The sequence below is a fragment of the Lissotriton vulgaris genome, chromosome 2_1, assembly GCF_964263255.1.
Source record: "Lissotriton vulgaris chromosome 2_1, aLisVul1.2, whole genome shotgun sequence".
NCBI lineage: Eukaryota > Metazoa > Chordata > Amphibia > Caudata > Salamandridae > Lissotriton > Lissotriton vulgaris.
Window position 1 is genome coordinate 906,558,259 of NC_141687.1, and position 19,784 is coordinate 906,578,042.

The following is a 19,784-nucleotide window of genomic DNA, read 5'->3' on the forward strand; positions in this document are numbered from 1 at the left end:
AACACTTTTACATTTTTAGTTTCCATCGAAGATGTTTTTCTCAGCAAAAAAACTATTAAAGGAAGTAAACTAAGTCTTGCCAAAAAGAAGAGCTTTACTCAAAGATGATCTTTCTCTTTGGTGAAAATCCTTTTGGTAGTTTTAGAGAAATTACCATTGCAAAAAGGAGTCAAGATTGCTTTGGAGGGTTAATTATAGAGATAGGTCCTCGAATATTCTGGGTATAGTAACTTTGACAAAGAAACAAATCAAGAGGGAACATCATTCCATTCGTCCAGAGCAGAATTTTATATATAACATCTGCTGTTTACGGAGCTTAGAAACGACAGAAGTGTGGGATGTAGCACTATATATAAAAAAAAAACACACGACCATACATATAAATATAAAAGAAAAGCAGACAAATGATCTACAACAATCAGATCTTTTTCCCGATTATGGTTGGCTACGCTAGACTCTGAAATGGGAAGATGCTGCCAAATTTTGAAAGAATATGTCAGCTTACATATATTTTTTTTGTGTGTCTGCAGAGGGAAGTAGTACGATGGTCATGAACTCGACATCCATGTATAACAGCACAGAAACCCCTTCTCCACCTTGGATGGTGAGTAAAAGAAAGTCATGCCCTTTCTATCAGAATGTGTTGTGTAGTCATTTAAGTCATTGCGTTCTATGCTTTTCGGGTGTATCAAATATGAACCCCACCGCAATACCCCGCCATGTCCTTCTGAGCTCCACTAACCTGCTCTGTTGAGAGATGCTGACCTTTTTGAAGCATATGGACCAAACGATAAATGGTTCCGCTATTGGCCAAAACAATGCTAGTACCACTTTAAAGCAGATCTAGAAAATCACAAAATAAGCCCACCCTGGACACAGCTACTCACCTCCTAGGACCCAGAGGCAACATGTCTCTGGGCCCCAAGAGACATTTTCTCCTTCTCTCCAAGGTCCAAATACCTGAGACAGTCTCTTGACTGGTGTGCAATACAGACCAGACAGAGTTTCTCAAGGTTCGAGAATGATTTTCATAACAAAAGAGTATGCCATATGTGCCCCTGCTTTTCTTTACATTGTACGCTTGCTTCAAATGGGTCAACATTTTGTTCTACACCTTGAAGATCAATGTACCTGTTTCACTCACTCATTAAGCACAAGATTGTAAGCCTAAGTTTAAAGTGCCCAAGCACCTTTTGAAAAATATATCGTCAGACTTTTGTTTCTGGCTAGATCTCACATATTTACAAGGGAAGTGGCGGAGTGAGACGTTAGTCCTACTGGCTTAACGCCTCACTCCGCTACTTCAAAAACACATTGCGGCACCATATTTACAAGAATATGGTTCGGCCCTGCGTTTCCACCTGCGCTGGCGCTACGCTTAGCAGCCTAGCAACATAGTGCAAGGGTGTCTGCGTGCAAGGGAAGATTGTTTATGTGCAGGAAGGTCCCCCTTCCTGCACATAAACAATCTTTGAATGCCATTTTGATTAATGCATCACACATATAAATTGCAAATCGGCAATTTAATAAAATGATTGTTGATGTGCAGTAAGGGTTACCTTCCTACACATAAACAATCATTGGCCTTTTGCTGTTTTCATGTGTGCTACACAATGCAGCACACATGAAAACAGCAAAAAGGAAGTCAAATGAAACATTTCTCCCTGTTGCACCAGGGTAAAACCATGTTTTCCCTGGTCTTAATTCTGGTGCTGCCTCCCATTTACACCTCATTTGTAAATAGGAGGCAGTGTCAAAATCAATAGCTGTTGCGGTGGTACGCCCACTTCAACACCCATTGCCCTACCCTTTCATGCCAAGCATAGCGTGAAATAGTGCCTTATTTACAAGGCAGTGATAAGTCAGGTTCAGCGGCCTAACGCTGCCTTGTAAATAAGGCTAAGCCCCTATCGTCACAGGAACATCATAAAAAGTCATGTTCCCATGGCAATAGGGGCTTGTAAATATGCCCCTGTGTCTCATTAAACTAGTCTGATGAGTCACTCACTCTGGGGCCTGAATTCAGCTCAGAAAAGATTCACTCTGGGGTGTAAGTTCCTGCTCTTTGAGATTTCCCTGAAAGTGGAGATGAATTTTCTGCCAGTGAAAACAAGCCATAATGATGTTTGGTCACGGGACACCAATGTGTACCAATCCACATTAAAAAGGATGTAGTAATAGCATCCCTTCAAGAAATAATCTGAAAATTGAATTTCATAATAAGTAAAATGCCTGCACAAGCGAAGACATGGGAAAATGGGCACTTGCTTTACCCACTATTTTATTTCCTGAGGGCATGGCCTCGGAGAGTAGTGTTGGGTATTCATTTAACAGTGCGTGCTGTTTGGTCTCTGGCACTGCACCACGTGGCTTTCTAATCACCTGAAATACCTGTGGTTTGTCTCATCTTTCTACAGTTAAGGTGCTGGAAATTTCACTGCTATGGGGCTCAGTGTTACCAGAATGAGAGTACATATATGGATTCTCCCATGATGCACTCCATGAATTCCACCATGATGCCCCCAATGAACATGACCACGATGCCCGGGATGAACTCTACCCAGATGAATGGTTCCACGACGGCTTCGATGAGAAACATGATGAATTGTCTGAATGGGTCCTACTGTGAGGTAAGAGCCATTATAGTTTCTAATCCCAGTCACTTTGTGCTTGAGAAACAACTTGTAATTTGGCATGGATGAAAGGAAGAGGTGTATGATACATCCTCAATTCCTATTACCTCGCTGTAGCTCAACTGTAATAAAATCAGCTGTAACTACAACAACAATAAGAATTCAGATAATTATCTTGATCAGAAGAGCAGCGACATTAGTAATAGTGACACAGATAATCATCCCATTCACATTATTAACATTGTGGTATTGTTATTAAAGTTGACGATAATAACACATATTCGTTTTATCATTATTAGTAGTAGTAACATTACTATTACATTTACTATTACTAGTAGCAATAGTAGAAGGGCTAGTAATATCTTAATAGTGAGAATTAAATATAGTCAGTGAATAGGTGTGACTTACTCCTGACTGGGGTAGGACTAATTTCTAAATATACAGGAACAAACTGCACCTACCATTTGCGTTGTTATCAATATTGTTACTATCTTATTTCACAGCAATAGTAGTTATGAGAAGGCTGTTCTGACCATGTAATCCACCCAGATTTTTCACCTTTTGATCACCTTGTTTTTTACCGTTTACTGTGTGGGAGCCTCATAACCTGTGGCTCACCCACAGTAAACTCATGGTACAATTAACTGCACCTGTTTATGGCTAGCACCCTCTTTTTAAGATAAGGCTATGTGCTGCAGCATGGGTAGGAGGCATTTGGCTGGTTACATGTGAACATGTGTGCACACATGTGAGGGCTGCGCATGGGAGACTCCTGTTGTGCGCAGCCTAGGAACTGCGCATAGGTGGCCTGGTGCAGAATGGACTCTGCAGAGTTGGGTATTGACCTAGGATAGGCCTTGTAATGTTGGTGTACACACATAGGGAAAGTAAGTGTGATTTACTGCATGGTCTGCAGTGACCCTCCATTATACAATATTGGAAAGACTGCCTTAGTGTTTAGCTCCGCTTCCTCTTGGTCTAATGACACCAGGGTCATACCAATGTACAGTGTAACCTGTCTGAAAAGAACAATGCTGTAAAGTCCTAACACATATCTGTACAGCTTATGGGTCTTTCAAGGATGTCATGTTTATCTGGATCAACTTAGGATCAGAGGCCAAGCCTTTTGTCAACCTGCCGGGCTGGGTTAATTACTTTATCTCCAGCAGCAGGAACAATGGGAGTAATTAACCTTGATGAGGTCAGCTCCTCAGAATGAAGGGGTGGGGTGGACTGCTCCGCAACAGTCAGCCAGCTATCATCCTGTGCCAGGATGAGGGCAGGTCCAAGCTCACTAAACCAAAGGAGGAAGCCCAGACACTGGAGGCAACCCATGAGGGTCACAAAATAACTCAGTTCGACACTAAATTTCAAGTTAGTACATTTATTCCAAACTCAAATTCAGAAACAGATTAATAAACACTAGGCCAAGCATTATCGTATAGAAGTACAATGTAAATAGTAAGAAGCAGAATCTTCTGAAGTTAATTGCCCTGCATAATAAAAAGAAAATAACTAATTCGAGTATAGCTATGTATGTAATAAGGAAACAAACTTTTGTGTTAGATTGCATACATTTGTCATTGAAAAGAAGCACCTTTCCGTCCTTGGTCTCGTCTCCTTCTCGTCATGAACAATGGGAATAAATCGGGATCAGCACAGGAGGGGTATACCATCAGCATTGATGGTGTTAAGAACAAATACCCTTTTCGCTCTCTAACCAAGGCTTGTCCCTCTGCAGTGGGAACGCAAAATACATACAACATCTCTGCTGCACGAATAAAATACGAATTCAAAGGTTAAATAGAATTGTGAGCTTTATTCCAAATACATCTCAGGACCACAAGTTAGGCTAAGTTAACAAGCACATGGTTACATTTTGTGCACTTCTCTACACACACACAAATCAAAATGTTCAATGTGTACTTTGGTAATTAACACATTAACAACACGGTTATTCATTTAGCAAACATATCACTATATCACCTCTCCGTAAACATGTTGCAAACATCTTTCATTATATATTATTGTGTAAGCAGCACAATGTTATCAATTACATCTCTAAACACATATACTCAGTTTATTAGTTTGCAGGGATATTTTTAATATGCAATACCCCTACTTACTTTTAATAACATTAGCCACACAGACTATATGGGAGTGCAGACTAAATATGATTATAATGCATTCCTAACACATCTCTTGGGGTGGAGTCATTTTTACACTTCTCCACCTCCACCAAAAGAAGTGACTCGTGGGGTGCCCCCGAAAAGGAGGGGGTGTGGCGCAAGGCTGCATAATGAAAAACAAGCACAAAGGCAAAAGGAAGAGCGACTCTCCCCAGTGAATAGGTAAAGCCTTGCAGCACCCCATTATACCATGCAGGTCCTAGCTGCATTAAAAAAACGCTTGTTTTCCACTTGTAGGGGCCCCAGGAGGATGGGGTCACCACAGAAATTTTGCAAACGTGCGGGGTAGCTGCAGGAGGTCCCACCTCTGACCGCAGCAGGTTTGGTGAACTGGCCCCAGTTATATGTGGGTGGTGTCAATGTTCCTGTCAGAAGTGACGGTGATAGTCCAGAAAAGGAAAGTGAATGAAGTCATAACCTTAGAAATGCCTTTGCAACACCCATGCAAGTAAAAACTGGTACCTTAAAGATACATATGGAAGTGGTTAATACAATGTTAGACAGTGCATCAGTCTTCTACATTTTTATAGGCATTGTGTGGGAAGGATACATATTTCACTAAAGACGTGTAATCAATGACCCAATCAATAGTAACACTTTTTTTGAACAAATTAACCCTTTTACCAACTCTAAATATGGCAATTCAGAAAACTTGCAGCAGTGCAGGGGTGCACGTAGGAGGTTTGTGAGTGAAGGCAGGCAGTCATAAATCTCAAAATGCATAACGAACCATGACACATATAATTATATCTGCACGTTTCCTTAAGACCTGTGTTCGTAGTGCAGGAGCAATCATGTCTTGGAAGGTCAAAAACGTATAAAGCCATGCTATTTTGAGTACCCCCAACAGAACCTTTCTTTTTAACAATCCTAAGGACGAAGTCAGCCTCATACTGAGCATCTGGACATTGGAGCTTGCAGGCAACTCTGACTTACTCTGAGAGACTGATTGCAAAATTAGATGAAGTTGCATACAAATGAACTATAAGTTGATTCTTCAAGAATGCACACAGTCAGAAAAAGCTTGAGCTTTGCAAAGCATCCCACAAAATAAAAGGGTTAAGGGTGAAGTCTAGAATGGAGCTCACATTTCCACGGTATTTTGAAAAATCATCAATCATTTACTGAGGATTCTTCACCTCAACTACACCACTTTCCACTAACATTAGGAAAATCCTCAGTACTTTGGTGGTGATAATAAATCAATCACAAAGTCCATCGGGTTATATTCAATATGCTGGTGAGGTAATTAAGACATGAAACCACTGTGTTCATGATAAGGGTACCACTCGGGTTGGAGTGCAGGGCTTATGCTTGAATTGGGGTTAGGGTTAATGTTAGGGGTACATTTTTATTTTTAGCGTGTGCAATGTATTTTGCCAATATATTTTCAACACTTATATGGTATTATAAACCAAAGCTGGTATTATGTCATACTCTATAAATGTGGACCACATAATGGTAGACTATCCTAAAAATGATATATATCTGTTAGATATTTTAGATATTATATATATGTAGCATGATATTTTGGTAGTCAATGACTTGTCATACAAGCCTCTGTATCCCAGACCCACCATGCCCTTCTACTGCTGTTCTTCTTTCTCAGTTTGCAGATTCTTGACTTGTAAAAAGAGTCAGTCAGTCAGTCAGAAACTTTATTTTGCCAACACAAAGAAGGCATAAAAAGTATACTACATATAAAAAACAATTTACAACATTACAACACGCATGAGAACAAGTCATTAAAGAAAGAGTCATGCCAGGGGTGTCCCCTACGGGGATTTGCTGACGGCCACTGAGTTCATAGATGATGGTGTTTGATAGAATGGGTGCTGTCAAGTACTGCCCGGTCACCTGGCTACGGCTTGCCTCTCTCATAATGCCTTGTGCGCTGTTCTTAAGACTGTAGTCCAGATGACCTGCTGACTTATCTTACAACATCCCTTTTTGCCTTGTGTTGCCTATATGACCACAGCTTTATCGCTACGACTCAATGCATTTTGAAGCCAGATGCTCCAGCCAGTGCACTCTGGGAAGGAATATGTGTATGGTGAATGGTACCATGAAGGACAATTGCACCATGGACTGCTGCAACACCACTCAGTGCGTGAAGCGGAACAGCACTGTATACGGTAAATCAACTGCATACTTTGAAAGTCAGGACTTGTGGGCTGGAGAGATGTAATTTATAGAAATATCATGTAAATCTTCTTAAAGTCTTAAAGAAATGAAAGGGTGATAATTTCAACTAAAACACTTTCTGCTTAAGTGAATATGTAAAAACGTTTATTTACCTTCAACAGGTCCACTATCAAGTCTCACAAATATTTTTAAAAATTATACTCAGTTACAGCATAAACACCAATTGTCATATGTTAACATATTTATATTAAGTCAATTTCAAGAAAAACACCTGTGCCTGACATACCTGTGATAGGGAATCATGCATAAATCAAAACTGTGCATCCCCATGCCAGTGGCATCGGGTGTATTTGTGTGTTGGTAGGGTACAGCTTGGCCAAAGAAGGTTCTAAGAACGAGAAACACCTAACAGCAAAGTGAAGGGCCAGGGTAGCTGGGTTACGAGGGAATCGGCGTTTATAACTCTGACAGACCAACGCAGCTCCATTACAACGCAGGCACTACAACAAACGTGTCGTTACTACGTGATCCATTACAACAAGTTCCATTACAACGCAAGTCATTACAGCAACTTGCTTTAGAGAACTCATTGATGGATTTTAAATCCAACACCTTCCTTACTGTTGCACAGACTGGAGTGTGAATAGTTAAATATACTATTCCAAACTTCAGCTCTTCCCTAAAGCAAGTTGTTGTAACAACTTGCGCTGTAATGCAACAAGTGGTAATAACACCTTTGATGTATTGCCTGCGTTGTAAAGGCATGTGTTGTAAATGCATGCATGAATACGTCATACATCCGGTTACGAACAAGACAGCAAGCGAAGAATCCAAACAGTTACAGAGCTGAGAGGGTTAAATACTCGGTTAAATACTCGCGCTGTCTATGTCAACGACAAGGAAGTGAACACCTAACTCAGAAGTAATTATCACCACGCTGGTTAGCTGGTCTAGTCTATCCCCCATTTTCACTGCCCATTCTGCTAAAGTTGCCATTTCTTTCCTTGCCGAACTGATGTGTGTGTATAAGTCAGTGAGGGAAATGCAGAAAAGACTGCTGCTTTTTGTGCTGTGATGCATGCTGCTTACCCCAAGCCTTGACAAGTAGTTTATGAAAATCCACTGGTACCTCTCCCGTGGAAGTACCTGTAGCGGTGCTGAACCGTCCTGCCGGCCCCAGATGTGTTCTTCTGTGCACCTATCATGTGGTGTTGAAAACAATGCCATTGATATGTTTGCTCAGTACCCTGCATACAGAGGAAGTTTTTTTTCAAAATGGCCATGTTGACTTTGATGTGCCCTGGCTGAAGTGGCAGAAACAAGGAGAACACAAAGGCCCACTTTCCCCTTCAAACCAAAATACATGTCTGGGAGTAATGAGGAAAACTGCTGTCATCACCTGCCTTCAATCCTTCCTTCCTTTTCCCCTGCATTTCTTCTGGTCTATCTTCTTGCTTGCCAGCCTAAAAGTGATCCTTTTATCCTTATTGGGGCATGGGAATATTTGCTCCCTTAAGATGTGTGTATATATATGCCAATCTGGGAAACAGGTATAACTGTTGCTAGGTTTATACAACCAAATATTATTGAATCAAAAGTAATTCAATTGAGTAAAAATATCCACGAATAATTAAAATTGGAGACCTAAATACTATTGTAACAATGTAAACAATGAATAGTGTGGATGTATGTCATACATATACAATTTTCTTTCATATATTATTTTTTAACACAGTGAACTACATTTTCCATAATGCCTCATTAAGGGCCTAATGTGTGTTGATGTATAAATAGATATAGAAGATGGGTTGTCATTAACTGTGATCAAGACCGTTCTGGTCAAAACGCGTTGGTTTACAATTGGTGAGGGCTGAAAAATTAATGAAATAAATGGGCCCAGAAATATAACTCCTAGTGTATATATATATGCAAATTGGATTCTCCTTCCTGGTGGTAAAAAAGCAAAGGACACTGCGGGATATGTAGAGCCTGGCTTCATTGGATTTGGCATAACCGGTTTCGGCGTGTGCCTTCGTCAGATGCTCATTTTCCAAAATGCGTGCTTCCCATGTCTTGCTGTTCATTTAGGCTCCTTCTCCAGGTGGTTTGGGGGCCCGCCTCCGGTTCCGCCCACTTGCGCTAATTACGGGGACTACCAGTCCCACAATGCTGCATGTCGACAGTCCGGTGCTTAGGGGAAGCCGCTACGTTGATTCCTTTCAGCGAGCGCACCGTCAGAGGAATCAGTTGTTGGTATATATATATATATATATATATACATCGTTATTCGAAACGCGCCTGACCTGAAGCTGTAACCAAACAATAAAAGACCCGCTTCACCACGAAATTCTGGTGTCCGTTTCTCGTCTTTGAAGCGCTACCGGCTGGAGTGCATGAGAAGCTGTGGGAAATCACTATCACTGCTGGATATATATATATGCCGTCCCCTGCTCCGTGAACCGTGATGCTGCGTGGTCTGACGATGGGGTGTCCAGCAGGCAAGCCAACGGATTGAAAGATGCTTTGCTGAACAATTGTGCAACGAAGGGAACATCGGAGAAAAGGTCTCTGGCAAGGCTGTCACTCTCATCCAGACTTTCATTGCCTATTTGAATCGCCCGAGACCGTGGGGATTTCCTGTAACACCTGGTAACAATCAAGGCATTGACTTTTTCCCCATGATTGCGCTGACCAATGGGAATGCTTCCCTACTGTTCAAAGCACCTCCTTGCTGGCCTGCCTGCACTATCAAAACGAGCAGGAAGAAGGCAGACCCGCCGAAACGCGTCCTCGTGATAATAAAACCTTTTTGGACTGAAAACCCAGAGAGTGCAGTGTGTTTCTACACGTGAGCTTGGTATTTAAAATGGACCCACCACCATTTTAACCGCACCCGTCGTGAAGAGTGCAGAATGCGTCCTTGGTGGAACTAGGAGCGAAGTACAGAACTACATACGCCCTGCACCACCAGTGCAGCATTCTGGGCTATGGAGTCGTGACTGCGTCAATCATCCAGATTGAAGGGACTACGGATATATGCCGTCCTCTGCTCCGTGAACCGTGATGCTGCGTGGTCTGACGATGGGGTGTCCAGCAGGCAAGCCAACGGATTGAAAGGTGCTTTGCTGAACAATTGTGCAACGAAGGGACCATCGGAGAAAAGGTCTCTGGCAAGGCTGTCACTCTCATCCAGACTTTCATTGCCTATTTGAATCGCCCGAGACCGTGGGGATTTCCTGTAACACCTGGTAACAATCAAGGCATTGACTTTTTCCCCGTGATTGCGCTGACCAATGGGAATGCGTCCCTACTGTTCAAAGTACCTCCTCGCTGGCCTGCCTGCACTATCAAAACGAGCAGGAAGAAGGCAGACCCGCCGAAACGCGTCTTCGTGATAATAAAACCTTTTTGGACTGAAAACCCCGAGAGTGCAGTGTGTTTCTACACGTGAGCTTGATATATATATATATATATATATATATATATATATATATATATATATATATATATATAGAGGTGTGTTACCTCGAAACGCGTAATGCATTTCTGCCGAAATAAATGGATTTCAAGTACGCTGGTGTGGTCGGTTTCACGCTGCTGAGGTCTGCGCGTGGGTTTGGATGGATATATATATATATATATTCCATAAGAAAACCCGTACTCTTCAGTAACATGAGAAAGACCACACCAACAGTGCTTCATACATTCTTTATTCCGAGGCATTAAGGCATTTGGCGTTTCGACTCATGCAAGTCTTAATCATATGCAAATGTTCATTGGGTGGGTGGGTTAGATTTATATATATAAACCAAACATCATTGGGAGTGATTAATGTGTTATAAACATGATCAAGGAATGGAAATGGGTACTTTTACCCTGGACCCGACTAACAAGTTGGAAAATAAATTAATTAGTACTGTTACCTTAATTCTTCCAAACACTTGGAAAATCATGAAAAAAGACTGCCTCTTTAAGACTAAAGGACAGCTGTCCCTCTTCAGTGTTCCAGCCACGTTTAAAAAGACTAACGAACCCACCCCAGAAACCATGCATATGATTAAGAGGTAACTGACCTCGAAACGCGTCATGCTGTTCTGCTTGCAAAATACCTACTTGCCTGGAAATAAAGACCCTCGAAACATGCTGGTGTGGTCGGTGATTGCGCTGCTTGCTGCTGTGCGCATTTCGTGTTGCAATTATTGGGCTGTCTGACACATCCCGGAACCGGCCCCGACTCGCTAGGTGGTGGCGCTTTTACTGTCAGGACTTTGGACTTTTGTGAGTAACAAAATAAAAAAGCGCCCGCCGGCTGAAACATTAATAACGGAAAAGGTTGAATGAAGAGGCCACGTTGAGAGGCCCGCTTCACCAAGGAAGTAAATTTCTGCGACAGCCAGAGTTTGCCTAAAGGATTTCCTTAGCACAACATGTAGAGAAAATTAATTCCACGGAGGCAAGCATGAAAAGGTTGGAATCCGAGGTGGTTGTAATCTGTTCCAGTGTTGCTTGAGTAGGGTAAGTATCAGGGACCCCCTGTTTAGGATCTAGCTCCTGGGTCAGGGAAACAACAATTTTTGAAACAGTATACACCCAGGCAGACTTATGCTCTAAGGAACTGGCTAACTCTTAACACATTATGATCACAACATATGATAAACACAAGATTGGTAAAAAACAATTAATAAAACAGACTGTTAAGATATGAAAATATATTTTTAATCTCGATATATTTTTTTAAAAAATAGCATAGTGAAACAATTCAGAAAATGTTGCTATGTGAATATGATGAATATAAAACATTGATTATGAGATGACAAATCTGATACATTTTTAAAAGGACAAGAAAAATATAAAAAAAATACAAAAAAAGATAATTTCCAGATTATTCCTTCAGATTTTGTTAGACTTGGGCTGTGTCAACGCGTTTCGACAATCTTTTGTCTTCATCAGGACTTTAAAATATGCAGCCACTTTTTTTCTAAATAAAACAGAACAGATTTTAAATAGATGTAAGATTAACACTTTCTAAGTTATATGTAGCAACTTTTGTTTCTGACTGACCAAAATTGGCCAACAATTCATAACATTTCTTAACATTTTGTAACAGTCTGCAGATAGTTTTCTTAAAAAATAATTACAATAAACACATTCTGAGCATTTGCTCCAAAAAGAATTGATAGCTTCGAATGAGATTCCTTAGCCAGACTACTATATACATGGGAGTGATAATACAGAATCGTCGATAGTGATAATACAGAATCGTCGGGCAGAGATTTACTCGTGACACTAGACATAGAGTCACTGTATAGTAATATACCTCAAGCAGAAGCCATTGAAGCCACCTTATGGTTTATTGACTTGCATCAGATTCCGTGTTGTAAAACATTCATCAGAGACTGTCTAACTATTGTGCTGAAAGAGAACTTTTTTGAATTTGGCAGTGATTTGTTTTTACAAGTCAAGGGCGTAAGCATGGGTGCTTCCATGGCGCCTTCCATAGCGAATATCTATATGATTTTTTTTGAGAGCAAATTCATCTACAATGAAATGGCACCGTTCTTCGAGTCTGTTTCCCATTGGTACCGGTACATAGATGATATTTTCTTTGTATGGACCGATGGGGAACAGACTCTGAAGGAATTTTTGCTTTGGCTGAACCTGACTGATAAAAATTTGCATTTTACTGCACACATAAATGAGTCAAAAGTTGAGTTTTTAGATATCTATGTACAAAACAATGAAGGCTCCCTTGAAGTAGATCTATATTCAAAACCCACTGCGCGCAATACGCTTTTACATTTCAGCAGCTATCACCCACGGTGCCAGAAAGATAGCATACCATTCTCTCAATTTTTGAGAGTCAGACGAAACTGTACGAACATCAGAGATTTTGATGTGCAAGCTATAAAAATGAAAGAAAAGTTTATCCAGAGGGGTTACCCACACCGTCTGGTAAGAACAGCTTATAAGAGAGCTCGTTTTTACGATCGTGATGTTTTACTGAACTCCCAAAGACAGAAAAATGACTCCAAGCTGGTTTGTATAACAAAACACTCAACATTGAATTCAACTATAAGACAAATAATAAATTCCAACTGGCATCTCTTAAACACTACAGATGACCAGGAGAAGATACAGAAACCGATGTTCGCCCATAGACGGAATAGGAATTTAAAAGACCAAATAGTCCACTCTCGCCATAAACCAAAAACTGAGGACACTGCATTCATCCAGAAATCAATCACTGGAACGAATGCGATTAGAGGCACCTCTAGATGCGGATCATGCCATTCATGCGACAGCATTATAATTGGTGAAGAAATGCAATTCAAAACGACGACCATTAGAGCAAAAGAACTATGGAATTGCAAGACGAAAAATGTGATCTATTTGATCATATGCCCCTGCAATCTGGGTTATGTGGGGGAAACGTCTCGCATGATCAAAACTAGACTCACAGAACATAGGTCGGCAATCAAAACGAAACGTCTAACAGCCCCACTCGTAAATCATTTCTCAGATTATAAGCATAAGCCAGAGGACATAAGGTGGCGCATCCTGGAGAAAATTCATGTGCAAGAGAACCAAGGTGGTAATGAAATACGAAAGAAGCGTGAAGTATATTGGATATTTACCCTTGGGACCTTTGAACATGGTCTTAATCAGGATCTGCCCTGGGAAAACGCAATATTATGAGTACGTATTCTGCCACCTATCTATATACCCTTAATGTAATAAATATGATTCGCATAACCCCTAGAAATATATTGAAGTGATATCGCTCTAATCTACAGTCTCACCGTCGCCTCCGACTTAAGAGATATCACTTTAAATTCTAGCCCCACCATCGTTTTGGACTAGGAAATATGACGATACATGACGGAATAGATGAGGCTCCTTTAAAAACTAACCCCGCCTCCCGCTTAAGAAGGATATTTAAAGCAATGGAAGAAGGACTTTCTATGATCGTCCATTTTTCTACTTGGAATCCTGACGGAAGGAGACGTACGACGCTTCTGCTCGCAAGAAACGGTAAGAGCTCCACAAAACTTTGCTCTTTGTCTGCTTGTCTCTTTGCAGACTTACCCTTTAGCCGCCAACCGAAAACCTTGGCTGGTGAAATTTTTTATCGAAACGTTAGGTGTCTATCGATTCCTAACTAGTCACTAAGGATAGTTTTATCTTTTTCACTTTCCCTAGACTTTGGGTCTTTCGTTGCGTCGCTTTGAGTACCCTGGTCCGGGCCATCGGAATCCATACGAAGGATCCGCTTTTGATTTACCCGCCAGAAAGATTTAAAGCTGTACAAGCGGATCTGTGGTCGTCATGCCGACTTGATTCCAACAGGTAAACAAACGCGAAAGGATACGGATAGACACTGAATTAATCTCCAACCCTTCTCCGTGAAGGATTAAATACTAAAACGTCCTTTTTCCGTCTATTTTTCAGGATGTGGTTTATTTTCAAATTTTAGTATCATTACAAGTTTTAACCACGGTCACTCGTGAAAATATAGGGAGCGGTGGCACCTGAAAGACATACTTAAAAGACGACAGCACACGTCCTTCACCTGGCTTCCTCATCGTGCTCGATCTAATTTTGGGCAATTATACTCAATGATTAAGGTAAATCAAGATACAAATAAGGGTTAACAATTAACACTGATGTTTTAATCTGTTCTGACAACACTAGCCTAAATGCAAGTAGATCTGAACCTCCTTCTTTTACACACAGAAGCGTGCTACCTAAAAATAACTAATTGGACCGCTCTGCACCTTTTGCCTAAATGAAACCAAATGCTGACTATACTCTCTGATGGAAGAGTGTTAATAAGAAGATAAGGGCAGAAGTAACAAGTGCGCAGTTACTACTACATTTACAGGTAAAACCTTTGATTAGGAATCAAAAGTAGTCAGAATAAATAACCCGCTTTTTCGCTCATGGTTAAAGATTAAACCAATAGAAATAGAGCTAAGGAACTTAAATACCAATATGTTTTGTCTTTTATTTCCAACAGATATCACATACTGCACAATTAATACAGAAAAGGTGTCCCACACCCCCTTTTTTCCCCCCCATCCAATATCTTGCTTGTATAGCTTCCTACAAAAGAGCACAGTGGAAGGCTGCTACAAAAAACCCCTTTTTAGGTAAGACATTTATTTGATGACACTAGTCAAATAAGATAAAGCATAGAAATATAATCAGAATTGAATAGCAGTTACTATAATAGTCTTTTAGACAAATATCTCGTTCTATAAGTAAGGATCTAGTAGGAGAAACTTCGTTGAAACACTTAGATTTGTCAAATATGAACACACCTTCAGATGAGTTTTGCCAATAGGAATTCATCCTCAAACTACTCACGAAAGAACACCTTTCTTTCCGGGTTTGACTATAAATGGCCTTTCACTCTGTAGTATCGACGATTCTGTATTATCACTCCCATGTATATAGTAGTCTGGCTAAGGAATCTCATTCGAAGCTATCAATTCTTTTTGGAGCAAATGCTCAGAATGTGTTTATTGTAATTATTTTTTAAGAAAACTATCTGCAGACTGTTACAAAATGTTAAGAAATGTTATGAATTGTTGGCCAATTTTGGTCAGTCAGAAACAAAAGTTGCTACATATAACTTAGAAAGTGTTAATCTTACATCTATTTAAAATCTGTTCTGTTTTATTTAGAAAAAAAGTGGCTGCATATTTTAAAGTCCTGATGAAGACAAAAGATTGTCGAAACGCGTTGACACAGCCCAAGTCTAACAAAATCTGAAGGAATAATCTGGAAATTATCTTTTTTTGTATTTTTTTTATATTTTTCTTGTCCTTTTAAAAATGTATCAGATTTGTCATCTCATAATCAATGTTTTATATTCATCATATTCACATAGCAACATTTTCTGAATTGTTTCACTATGCTATTTTTTAAAAAAATATATCGAGATTAAAAATATATTTTCATATCTTAACAGTCTGTTTTATTAATTGTTTTTTACCAATCTTGTGTTTATCATATGTTGTGATCATAATGTGTTAAGAGTTAGCCAGTTCCTTAGAGCATAAGTCTGCCTGGGTGTATACTGTTTCAAAAACCAGTGTTGCTTGAGGCCAGCGGGAAAAACGAAATATTAATTCGACCGTTTAAAGCGTGAAGCAATTGGCCTGTAACACACTGAGGATTGTTTACCAAAATCAACACTGAAGAAACGAAATAACGCTGTGTATGCAGAAAGAGGCATTGTGGACCTTGCAGTCTGAACAAAAAAGACATTGGGAGATACAAGAATTAAGGTAAACCAAACATCATTGGGAGTGATTAATGTGTTATAAACATGTTCAAGGAATGGAAATGGGTACTTTTACCCTGGACCCGACTAACAAGTTGGAAAATAAATTAATTAGTACTGTTACCTTAATTCTTCCAAACACTTGGAAAATCATGAAAAAAGACTGCCTCTTTAAGACTAAAGGACAGCTGTCCCTCTTCAGTGTTCCAGCCACGTTTAAAAAGACTAACGAACCCACCCCAGAAACCATGCATATGATTAAGAGGTAACTGACCTCGAAACGCGTCATGCTGTTCTGCTTGCAAAATACCTACTTGCCTGGAAATAAAGACCCTCGAAACATGCTGGTGTGGTCGGTGATTGCGCTGCTTGCTGCTGTGCGCATTTCGTGTTGCATATATATATATATATATATATATATATATATATATATATATATATATATATATATATATATATACACATTACCTACTCGTGGTCGCCAGTAGGTAGTTATAGTTAGGACCTTGTTTCTATTCAAAAAGCATTTTTTCTTTTCCCAATAACTTTGGCGCTGGTTGACAAATCTTTGCGAAATTTTCAATCCGCAATTAGCCCCAGGAAATAAAATCGATGTATTTCACGAATGTGTGATTAAAGATCTTTACCAACTAACAGATCCTAAAATTAAGGATAATCTCTCTGGCAAAGAACGCCAAGCTTTAAATCAATTAAAAAATTACGATACGATTGAGATAAAAATGGCTGACAAAGGCGGTAATGCCGTCTTTTTGGAGAAGGAAGCCTACATACGAGAGGCATATTCGCAACTCAAGAGCAAAGAAAACTATAAGAAGTTGCAAAGTAATCCTACGAAGAAATGGAAAGAGGAATTGGATATAAAACTAGACGACTGGTTGAAACAAAATTTGTTAGATGAAGATGAAGTCAAGTATTTGAAGCAGCCCATCCAAAATTGGCTACCATCTACTTTCTTCCAAAAGTCCATGAAAACCCCACTAAACCACCAGGGAGGCCAATTATATTGGCCAATTATACTGGCCAAAGAGGCACTACTCGAACCTATGGCCAATTTCCTAGACTTATTTTTACTACCTTATGTGAAGGGATCGACTTTGTATCTCCTAGACACGGGTGATCTATTAAGGCACTTGCAGGAAACTCCATGGCAATCAACTTACAAGTTGATACCTATGGATGTGGTATCCTTGTATTCGAACATGCAACATGATATTGGATTAGGAGCTTGTAAAAAAAATTCGGCAGAAAGAAATATACAGTTTACAAATCACAACAGGATGCTTTTGGAAATGATCCAATTATGCTTGGAACAAAAGGCCTTTATGTTTGGGGATCAAATTTTCCGGCAAGTCAAGGGCACGGCCATGGGCTTTTCTTTTAGTCCATTGTATGCTTGTCTCACCATGGGACTATGGGAACAAACCTGGGCTTGAACTAAAAATAATGAACGATTTCAAAACAAGACAATAGCATGGTCAAGATATATTGACGATCTGCTATTAGTGTGGGATGGAACTCAGGAAGAATTTGCAGAATACTTTGATATACTTAATAACTCTGACTTCAAACTAAAATTCACATATGATATCAGTGAACAGAAAGTGATATTTCTGGATACAATGATTTATATCAACAACAATGAGGTGCAAACAACCCTACATCGCAAAACCACAGCAACTAACGCTGTGTTACATGCACAAAGTTTCCACCAGGCAAGTCTGATTAAAAACATCCCCTATGGGGAGTTCCTCAGGATTAAACAAATATGTTCAAATGAAGAGGAATGGATCAAACATCAAAAACAGGCAGGATTAAGATTTGAAAAATGAATGTATAATCCAGGTGCAATTAGCACAGCACTTAAAATAACTAATTTGAGAAACAGAACAGATTTACTGAAAGAAAAGGCTCCTATTGTGAATGAGGAAAACAAAATAAGATTGATAACTACTTACTCTACTAGTAACAAACAAGTGTTGAACATTCTAAAAAAAAAAAATGTGGCATATTTTACAAATGGATTCCACAGTGACCAATATAATAGGGGATCATCCTAATATCACCTACAGAAGAGCCAAAAACTTGCAGGACAAGTCAGTTCACAGTCATTTTCAATCCCCTAAAAAATCGGAAATCTGGCTAAAACCAAAGGGCTTCTTCAAATGCACAGGATACAAGGTGTGTGCCATTGCTCAAAACAAAAAGGAGATCATGATGGCCAATAAATGCTTATGGCAAATCCAGCAACTTATAAACTGTAAGAGCCAATTTTCTATTTACATCATTGAATGCCCATGTGCTTTGAAATACGTGGAGAGCACGAAATGCGAATTAAAAAAACGCATTTTAGAACACGTTTGGGCCACTGTGAGCAATGATCGTAGCAACGCTGTGGCAAAACACATGGAAAAGGCACATGGAGGAAATTAGAAAGAACTGAAATTTTATGCAGTAGAGACAGTAGCCATTCATCCACGTGGTGGAGATCGCGAAAAAATCCTTAGGCAGAAGGAGTTGAAACACATCCTGAATTTCCAAACTCTGAGCCTGCATGGACTGAACCAGGATGTGGAATTACATTACCACCTATGAGCCATCCCAATTGAACCATCACCCCCCCCCCTATTTTGTAAAATGAATCTTGTCCCCTTAGTAACATGTTTTAACTATCCTTTTTCATTTTTTTATTTTTATTTTTCATTTTTAATTTTCACTTTTGCAGTCACCTCTTTACAATTTACACAAGTTTGTATAAGGCAGCATATATTGGTGGGATACATCGAAATATTAATATGGCGATCATTATTGTAAATACCATACAGGAAATTAGGAACAGCAACGGATCTTTGTTGTTACTATTCACCACAACCCACCAAAGGGAAGGATGATGGGAAGAAAAGAAAAACCCACTAAACGGTAGATTTATTGAACGGCATTAAATTACCCACTGGAGGGTAAAAGTAAATCATTCATTTCAAATGTGAAAAAGATGTTACATTGGTAAAAGATTGAATAACTTACTAGGAATTAATTGGTTTAATGAAGAGATATTAATTTAAAATGAAATATGTACTACAAGTACCACAATTCTTAGCTGCGGTCCAAAAAAGGAAATGATGTCACTTTGTGTTTGTTTTCACTTTTATTTAAACACATTTGCAGGATATGCCAGTTGAGAATAGTCTCTTGAACAAGGTCTGCGAGACCAAAACGTGTAGAGAAGTGCTGCTGGTCAAGCTGTTATGATATTAAAATAACGTGCACTGCATCGGATTGCTGGTCGTCATTTAAAGAAAGCCGGGAGTGCGCGAGAAAATTCCATTGGCAAAACAAATGTAAATATATATATATATATATATATATATATATATATATATATATATATATATATATATATATATATATGTATGTATGTATGTATGTATGTATGTATGTATGTATGTATGTATGTATATATATATATATATATATATATATATATATATATATATATATATATATATATAT

At 39.4% G+C, this 19,784-nt stretch overlaps 1 protein-coding gene across 1 annotated transcript in view; it reads left to right on the plus strand.

Annotated features, from left to right (window-relative positions):
- LOC147731391 (uncharacterized) overlaps positions 1-19,784 on the plus strand; it is a 345,351-nt gene that overhangs the window by 298,553 nt on the left and 27,014 nt on the right. Inside the window, exons 5-7 of the mRNA XM_086956439.1 lie at positions 531-604; positions 2,418-2,630; positions 6,801-6,957. Of these exons, the coding sequence (XP_086812565.1) occupies positions 531-604; positions 2,418-2,630; positions 6,801-6,957 (444 nt within the window). The remainder of the gene's footprint in view (positions 1-530; positions 605-2,417; positions 2,631-6,800; positions 6,958-19,784) is intronic.